Source organism: Limulus polyphemus, unplaced genomic scaffold, assembly GCF_000517525.1.
Source record: "Limulus polyphemus unplaced genomic scaffold, Limulus_polyphemus-2.1.2 Scaffold1443, whole genome shotgun sequence".
NCBI lineage: Eukaryota > Metazoa > Arthropoda > Merostomata > Xiphosura > Limulidae > Limulus > Limulus polyphemus.
Window position 1 is genome coordinate 227,362 of NW_013667053.1, and position 10,291 is coordinate 237,652.

At 33.8% G+C, this 10,291-nt stretch overlaps 1 protein-coding gene across 3 annotated transcripts in view; it reads right to left on the reverse strand.

Annotated features, from left to right (window-relative positions):
- Positions 1–3,678: 3,678 nt before the first annotated feature.
- The window catches only part of LOC106463597 (cGMP-specific 3',5'-cyclic phosphodiesterase-like), a 53,695-nt gene continuing 47,082 nt past the window's right edge, over positions 3,679–10,291 (reverse strand). The window contains exon 18 of one of the 3 annotated variants that reach the window (XM_022391130.1): positions 3,679–8,480. In XM_022391130.1, coding sequence (XP_022246838.1) covers positions 8,343–8,480 — 138 coding nt within the window. In that variant the 3' untranslated portion in view covers positions 3,679–8,342. The remainder of the gene's footprint in view (positions 8,481–10,291) is intronic. The other 2 variants (XM_022391133.1, XM_022391131.1) reach the window with 2 other exon arrangements.

Here is a 10,291-nt window from a genome sequence, read left to right on the forward strand (position 1 = left end):
TGTATTTGTCTTTGACATCTATAACAAAACATGCGCTGTTAAAAATAAAGATATGTGTTAAATTTGGTTTTGGGTATAGATATAATTAGATACACAATGGGTTATCTGTGCTCTGCCCACCACGGGTATCGAAACCCGGTTTATAGCGTTGTAAGTCCGCAGACATACCGCTGTGCTACTGGGGGGCTGCATATACTGTTTTTGATCATTCATAATTACGACTTAAAAAATCGAAAGCTAGAGAGAGAGGTATTAGAAACGAATAGGCCTAACATTTGTGATAAAAATCACAAATTTTAGGCCTGCTAATCATTCATAGATTTCTAAAAATGTATATTCCTTTCGAAGTTGTGAGCTATTTTGCTTTAGGATTGAAAAAACATTTTGTTTTTTATATTTTTTCTTGAAATAGGTGCATATTAATTTTCTACCGTATACGGAAATGTGTCGCAAGAATTCTCTTTTTGTTCAAGTCACTAAAATATTACTTGATAACTAACACGACACATATTTATTTCTATAATATCTACGGTTACGTTTATTCATTCCTTATTATAAAAGCTTTACCAGAAAGCAAAACCTTTTAGAATAATGGAACGTAGAGTTTGCTAAGCTTCTCACTCATTTGCATCCTAACTTGAGCGTTCCATCAAACGTGTGTGTGTGTGTATAACATCAGTACAGCACTTACTAATTATACACCTATATACGTTTTGAAATGTATTATCAATACGTCATTATACTGAATGAAATGGACAGTGGCGTTTTTAAGATTTTTTATTTTGGGGTTTACAGATGAGGAGATAGGGGGAGTCAAGTGTTATAAAATGCAAAAGAAATAAGTTTTTTTGCTATTAAAATGTCTGTTTATTCCTTTTATCTCTCAAAAAAAACCCAAATTACCTCAGGCTCTCTTTGCACAGCTTCACGGCGGTCTGATGCTTTTCAAACTCCCATTAACCCCATTATTGTTTGATTGGATATACTTCTTTAGTTCGAGTTACATAGTATGACTTCCTCACCCGTTCAAAAATGTTAACACTTCATGTCAGTGAGAGTCACAATGTAGGGAGAATTTTATAATCTTAAGACTAAATCCTGATATCTCAATTGAGGAAGCCTTTAAATATGTTATAACCTTATGTAGCCTCTTTGAACTCTGTCTGACAACTTTGGAAAAGGCTAAGGTCTGTGTTTTGCTATACTGTAGTGAATAAAGCATCATTAAATCCACATTGCCTACCCCATGTGTACTAAGTTATGCCATCTATTTTCCATTTATATAATGTAAGAATTATTTTTGTAAGTTTTATTTTCAAATCAGTGGAAACTGTAAAAAAAGTTCTGAATAATTTGGCTTTAACTATTTTTACAGGTAACTGGAAGGGTTGACTGTCCAATAATATACACAATAGTTCTGTATTGGGACAGTTTATTCTCATGAATAATTTCACACTTCTGAGTTAACCAAGTTTATGTTATTCTTACTACATATATTTTTCTCACCCTTGTGGTATCTTCTTAAGACACCTTAAATTCATGTCTGATCTCTTACCAGTTTGTGTGCGGGTGAGTCAAAGAATGGTGTGTACAATGAAATCAATTTGTGAATATAAGATCTAATTGTTGTCATGGTTAATAGTCTATACGATACCTAAATCTAATTATTAATTAGTTACTTTTTTATCACTAGATGCTCTTACGTTTCGGCTGTTAGTTTGTTGACGTATAGCACACCAGCTTTTCCATAAACAAAGACCCAAGAACGAATTCCGGCTTATAATTACCACAAACAGTCCTTCTCAGGACTTCCCTAAAGTCGTCAGAAGATTAGCGACCGAAATGTAGTAAACTAAATAGACGTTCTTAATAAAAATAGTAACTAATTAATAATTAGGCTTAAGTGATCGTAGAGGCTACTAACCTAGGTCTTGACATGTCCTAGTGTTTAGAGTGCTGGCCTCGTAATCTGAGAGTCTCGGGACTCAAATCTGTTACCGAACACGTTCGCGCTTTCATCCGTGGGGTCGTAATAATGTAACGGTCAATCCCACTATTCGTTGGTAAATAATAGCCAAAGTGTTGGTGGTGGATGATGTTGACTAGCTGCCTTCCTTCTAGTCTATCACTTCAAAATTAGGGACGGCTAGCGCAGATACCCCTTGATTAATTTGGACGAAATTCAATAAAACAAACATACAGTATTAACCATGACTGATATCCGATCTCCATATTCTTACTAGATACATGAGATGTAATCTTTGAAACTCCAGCGATATGTATCTGGTAAATCTCAGTGTGTGTGTGGATTTTGTTGTCGTTGTTGTTTTGTTTTTACTTCAGAATTTTTCCACAATGGCCAGTCTTATATAAGTGAAAATTAGTGAAAACCACGCTTGGTTGTAAATGTTTGAAATTTTTTGGTTGTATTTGCTAAAGAGATGGTGATAATTATAGAACAGTAGCTGTAGACTTTCAGAAACTTATCTTTTTTCTTCCAATTCGTTTATTTGCGTCTTTCGCTGGCTCATTATTCACATTCTCTAAGATTTCTGGTTAACGCAACTCGATCGGTTCTGTAATTTGGCTTATTGTGGGCAGGGCCGGTGAAGGCTTAACTGGAGCCATTGCTAGAAATTAAGTCTGTATCTCTACTCACATTGAAGCCCCCCGAGTACTTGGCGCATTAAGCAGTCGCATATATTCTGGACACTTAAGTTTACGACCTCCACTTCTACGTGAGATTGAGTATACAAATTAGAACAATCTATGGTATTACACATCCAAGCGATTTCCCACAGTTAGTCTTAGAGTTAAGTATAAGCAATGTCACGTGACTACGCTGGACACTTGCGTTTACGACCTCCACTTCTACGTGAGATTGAGTATACAAATTAGAACAATCTATGGTATTACACATCCAAGCGATTTCCCACAGTTAGTCTTAGAGTTAAGTATAAGCGGTAGTCACGTGACATTACTAATCAACAAAAATAATTCCTAATCGAACCTGACATAATTTAACCATGGCGGTACTTTATAAGTTGTATATTTAAAATTATGTTTTCAAATTTCGACATGTGATTTTATGATTCGTATCTACAAGTATAGTGTGGACGACTTTCCAAAGGTTGGCGGTCAGTAACATGTATTTTGTTTTCTATTTAAGTTGAACAGACCAATGGGAAACCTGCATACAGTGCTGTAGCTAAGTGTTTTGTTTCTTGTTTCTCTTACATTCACATGTCATCCATCCCCGATTAACTTATAACTTTGCAGAGCATGGAACTTGACATATTGTGATTTTGAAAAAAAAAAAAATCGATCTCACGATTGTATACATTATATTAGAAACGTCCAAATTAGTTTTAATTTTCCTTGTTTGTTAAAATATTTTATGCTGATGGTACTGATAATTTATCTGTTTTCGATATTCGCACAAAGCTACGCAGGAAACATATCTGCGCTAGCCATCCCTAATTTTGAACTCGGACAAAAGCACCACCACCAACTTTTGGGAGCACGATTTTGCGGCAACTGAATGCTAAACACTTGACCACGCCCAACCCTACAAACAGAAAAAGAATGTTTTCTATTTTCATCATCTCTGAAGACGAATATGTATTTACAGCATGAAATTTTAACAGCTGAGAGAAAGAATACTCCAAGAACATTGCATGATGTAGCAATTACAATTTTAATGGAATAGTGATTTTTTACAGAGAAGAAGCTGCTTGTGTTAATAACATATCGGTTTGAACACTTAAATATATCGAACACGTCAAAGTTAGCTTTATGTACATTGAAAAAATAATTAAATTTAACCTAAAATATTATTCATGGATTTCAGATATATATATATTATTGATAGATAATCACAGAATTCCTTAATAGTTTCAACACCACTGTATGCAATCAAAACTATGTGACAAAATAACGACAACATAGACTCGTTAAGGATGAATGAAAAAAAAGGCAATGAAAATGCTGAAAGGCATGGTTGACATGCAAAACATAAAAAAAAAACTTTGTATAAAATAAAAACAACAGCAGTACTATTAGAAAACAATGAAGAGGTAAATACAGATGACTCATCTGTGACGTCAAAACACAGAAAATGTATATAAGTCAAACGTGTATATAAATTAACACGGCAGCTCATGTCTACAAACAAGCTATACATTTTGTAGGAATTATAGCACATACTAAAGGGCACTTAAAATGAAATTAGTAGTCAACCAGTCAATCGAGAAACATTTTAAACAATAAAACGAACACATTTTCTACCAGTTATGCCTTTTTTTTTATAGTTTGGAGAATAGCAATTAATGTCTTCAATAGTCAAACATAAAAACTTCACTTCATTATTACTGCTTTTTAAAACTAGTACGATTTTATTCTTTAAAATATGAAAAACAATTTGAAAGGTCTTTCTAACACAAAGCATCAGTAACGAAACATCTTTAAAGACTCATTGTAAACATAATGCTTTATACATCAGATTGCAGGCACGAAAGATACAGAAAAGTTAGTTATGCATGTTGCGCCCTCTACTAATAGACGTTTGTGACGATACTCCATCCAGACTTTTTTTTTTCTTTCACAGTTGAGAACGTTACAGCTACAGCAGCGACATTAACAGCGAAGTTTTATACGGTCCTTAATTAAAAGCCATCTAAACATAAGTTTAACAGATACTGAGCCTATATTAATGTTTACAGTCTGGAAAGTTTTCGGTTTATCTACGATGTTTTGTAGCTAAAAACACAAAAGTAATTTTGTTAGCAAGACTGAAACATGGAAATGATACCACAAGCTAGATATAAAATAATTTCATAAATTATAAAGCAACTAAGACGTAACTTCATTAACGATGACTGAGAAACTGCGCGTTTAATTAAAAATTAAGCTAGACTTCAGGATGTATTACTTCCGTTTCTTCACCAACGCAAGATCGGAAGCGTACGCTAAATAGCATAGTGCTCAACAGCTAATAAGCAAACCCATACTCCAAATAACAAAGTAACAGAAAGTGGAGTGAATGGTAGTGTTACGTATTATGCACAATGTATTTAGCGCACGTGCACGAGACATGGAACAAGAAGACAGCAAAGTATATTTCATGTACTAATAAAAACATATGCATAAAAAATTTCACTACGTAAAATGGAAATAGCTTATTACGATTTAAAAGTAAATGGTTGAAAAGAAAAATAATTGAAATAAAAACGACAACAACAAAAAAGTCTCGGTAGTTCACTCACATTCATGTGTTGGACACCGATGATGATGGGATTTTAAAAACCTAGTTTTAAACATAAGAATTCCTGTCTACACGTGTACGCAGTTTTATCAACGTGGCACGTGAATTGTGCTTTCAAAAATTAATATGTTTATAACAGACACATATTCAAATCGGGTTGCACATCTAAACCGTAATGTTTTATTTGTTGAAATTATGTTTGTAAACATGCTCATCTAGAATCATTTGGTATACGATAGGGAACCTTTGGATCGCTGGGGTTGATGGCATGTGTGTGTGTTTGGGGAGGGGGGGGGGCCTTCTTACCAGACCGCTCCAACCAAAACTAATGATCTGAGGAAGGAACACAATTGTGAATTTACTTAACTTAACAATTTGAAACTTCCCTATTATTCTGTATCAAAGATAATGCGAATACTATGAACATAAAGTTTTTCATTATAATCTACTATTATTTCAGTGTTTTGGAATTATTAGATTACTATTTGTTCTATAATGTGTAACAGTTTTTAGTGGTCCACATTTTTCTACTATATATATACACTGTTTTCTGTAAAAAGTACGCAAAAAACTTGAAATTAACGTATTACAAACGTTATTGACACAAACAACCACTTAATATGGATAATAATACTGAAGGAACGAGTGCGTCTTTATTACGGAACTTGAAATACAAAATTAGCATACGAAAAGCAAACCTAACTTTATAAGTTATTATCACGAAGTATTGCGTTCGATTTTTTTTTCATATGTGTTTGTGTGTGTGCACGCGCACTTGTAAAAACTGAAAACCAAACAAAATTTCTAACGTCCATCATGTTCTGTGAGGAACATTTTTATGTTTTTATTTTGCAAGATCCACTAGTTATACCTTAATGTAAAAGAGTACTGAACTCTAACACCTGTGTTCCACCGAAATTACTTCAAAAAAATTCTGTTCCAGTATAGAATGTGTCACACCTATAGACAAATACGTAGTAAGGGGGGGGGCGAATGATAGAATGTGTCACACCTATAGACAAATACGTAGTAAGGGGGGCGAATGTTACGGAATGGTAATTTTATGTACATGATATTTTAAGTTATTTGGTAAGTTATTGAGCAAGAAGAGCCGCTGCCACGTTCCAACGGTAATTGAAATCAATACTTTTTTTCTGATTTAGGTGAAAAAAGTGTGAGATTGGACAATACAATTATAACAAACTGCTCCACAGACCGCAGACACTTAAGGGACAAACAATTACACGTATTCATCATACACATATATTAACCGACCTGTGATTTTAAAAAGATAGTATTATTATTATTAGTGTACATCTTATTTCGAGCTATTATGAAGAACTGTGACCTGTGTACTCTTTTGTAACAGCCTGAGATTAACATATATTATTTTCTGTAACCATATGTTGTTACCCATTGCGTTTAAGAACGATATATCAAGCCTAACGTAATACTGAAAAACGATATATTTATTTGATGGAAATTATGTGGAATATTAGAAAAAACATAAGAGTATAAAAACAGGTATGAGGTCATTTTTAATACATTTAATAAAAATATTAATGTAGTTATGTCACTTGCACGAAGACTGGATCAGCGTGATTACACAGTGAAAACATAACCCTTTTAGTTATATATATACACGTTAAACTCACGGTGTGAATATATCTAGGATAACAGCGAAGCAAGAGATAAGTCACTTGCACGAAGACTGGATCAGCGTGATTACACAGTGAAAACATAACCCTTTTAGTTATATATATATATATACACGTTAAACTCACGGTGTGAATATATCTAGGATAACAGCGAAGCAAGAGATAAGTCACTTGCAAATTTGCTTTTGCTACATATTTATTTTTAAGGAGGAGTAAAAAATATATATATATATATTGGAAATAACATTTTTTATATATTTTTTATGGTAAAAAGTAATTGGTATTAAATATGTCCTTAACATTAACGTGTTATTCTGAGCATAAACATCAAGGTACAGATGGGTCACATAGGTGACTTAACTACGTGTTTAAATTCAGCATTCACCCCTTACATCCACGAATAAATTGTCACATGAGAAACATCTAATAGTTAATGTAATCGGAAGCTAAATTAAACGACAAGGGCACATCTCAAAAGTTCTCCAATAATGTTTCCTAACTCAGGTCTTCTGCACGTGTCCTAGAAATGGAGCCAGAAGTCCAGAAATTTGTGCAGTTTCATATGTTTTCATGATTTGCTCGTTACGCTTTCAAACAATCTTAGATATGCCTTCAATGTTCTTTTACTTTACGACCACACTTAAAGACAAATAGATACACTTCAAGTTGTATTATTTACATAAATTTATGTACCACTGTAGCACAATATGAAACGCCAACACAAACAATTCTGCTTACCACAAAATACCTTGTAAAGTAAGCTTGTCTTTAGTCCTCCTCAAACATTAACATTCTATTAAACTATAGCCAACTACTATAAACAAGTTTTAAACTTATTCAAAAAGCACCTATTAAGCTCTTATTAATGTTCGTAAACCTACAACAAATGATAATACAGACATACAACAATACGATGAAATCCCAATGAATTGTTTATAAACTTCGCATTTTCGTTGGCAAAACCCAAACTTTCAAATACCCAAATAAAGAGAGAAAAATAAAACATTTTTATCACGAATACATCACATGATGATAGTCGCCATCGTTCACTCAAGTCATCCCAGCCATACTTGATGAACATGCAAGTCGATACCATAGACAAGAAGTGGCATTTTTATGATATATTTTTCATACTATACCAATACATCACGTGTTTGTTGAAAAATAAAATAATTAGTTTGAGTGAATCTACACCTAATGTTGACTACTACCATCAACATTTCTACGTCGTTAAAATCCGCTCAATTATGATGTCACAAATAGTGATGGAATCAATATTCTTTTGTTTATTAATAATTACCTTCACACATTGTTTCCTAGAAACATAAGTTATGTCATAAATAAACTTAAATATTTCCCTTTCTTTACTATGAACCGTCAGTTGTTGTCAAGATTCGCCAGTCAACAATTCAACCTGGACATCACAGCAAACAGCAGAACTGGCTCCCATCAAAATGTTTAATACAGCCTCCTGACTCACTCGAGCCGCTGGAGTTTCTTCTCGACTTATCTTCATTTTTCCTATTTTCCATGAAACAACAGTCACTGACACAGTTTTCCTGAAATATATGTATATGTTCAGTTGCCATATGAATTTTAATGTAAATATTTGAAAACTTGAAAGGGGAAGAAAGCTAGTATGTTATTTATTTCGGGCAGCGAAGTAGTTTTAACGATAGGCTTCTCCTTGAAAGTTTTGTTTGTTTGTTTTTAATTATGCACAAAGCTACACAAGGGCTATCTGTGCTCTGCCCACCACGGGTATCGAAACCCGGTTTCTAGCGTTGTAAGTTCGCAGACATACCGCTGTGCCACTGGGGGGCCAGAGCTCAGGAACATTCCACACTGTACTAGATATTATGATACAATAATAGTCAATCAAAACATGACGCAATAATATAACAATCACCAGTTACATAACTAATGTTGATTTTTCAACTTAAAAACAACCATATCCTTACTTGCTAAAGTATTTTTCAAAACGTTTTTGAGTGGGCTATAAGTGACATAGATCATTGGTCATGTATGAATTGGAATTTATGATAGTCTGGCTATTCATCCTGTACACCCACTTATACATATATAGTGCATACTACCACTGTATTTTTTTTTTTGAGAAGAAGGAAAACGTTTTTTTTTTTCTGGGAATTCACCCCAATGCATTATCCTTCTAACATCAGAAGTTGACCTTGACATCTGAAGCAACTGCCATAATTTCCAGATTATTCCTGTATGATCCATTTCTTGCGTTAAAGAAAGTACTTTTTGAAGAACTTTTCACAAAATTGTGAAGTAACTCTGAATTTTAGTAAATTGGCCAGTATTTTATAAAGACGCTGTGTGCTGTAATGTATTATACCATCCATGTAGGCAGGTTTGGATTTGTCATTATTTTTGTATAACTTGTGGAATTTCGGTATAAAAGTGTAACAGTGTGTAAGCTTGCATTTCTTGATTGTCAAATTATGTATTTTTCCTCAACAAATTCAGCTTCTTGGTGTGCTAAGCACAATAATTTTTTCTTCTTCTTTTCCACAGACTTAAATAATCTCGAGTAGACTGTAATCTCATGTCTAAAAGTGAAAAAAATCTCAACCCATACGCACTGTAGCTGATGAAATTTGTACAGTATAGTGCAGAGGTTCATTATAACTGATATTATGTGAATCATTGTTGTGGCTAATAGCGTGTAAGATTAACCTTTTTAATGACTGATTAAGTGTTACATTAATAGTTGCTTAATCAGATATGTAGCCAGAAAAACGACTGGATTTTGTTTATCGCAACTTTATCATGAGTATTTAACGAGAATTAGGTCGTCAAAAAATTAATGTCGATTTTTTTAAGATGAAAAACTCGATCTTATATATCAAAACAAAACATTTATTAAATGAAATAGTCTCTATTCTTATCGATGGTGCTTTACCATCTTACAATCAGGTTGTTAATGCTCTGATTAAAGAAATCACTTGGCTTTGAAGCAAAAAACATGTTGTTGTCCTCTTTAACACCTTCCATACTTGTATACGTTTTCTTATTAAGATGGTGTTACAGCGAACGAAAAACACGGTAATCTGATGGTGCCATATCTGGAGAATATGGGGGGGGGGGGACTTCCCAACCCAACTCCATAATATTGTGTTGCATCAAACGTACCATATGTGGACGTGCATTGTTGTGGAGAAGAACACCTTTCCTATTGACGAGTGAAGGGCGTTTCTGATGAAGGGCTTGATTTAAACGTCCCAGTTGCTGACTGTTGATCTCTGCATTGACAGTTCGCTGTGGATTGAGGAGTACGAAATGAATTACTCCTTTGATGTCCCACCAATTGCAAAGCATCACTTTCTGCAGATGGAGTCCAGGTTTT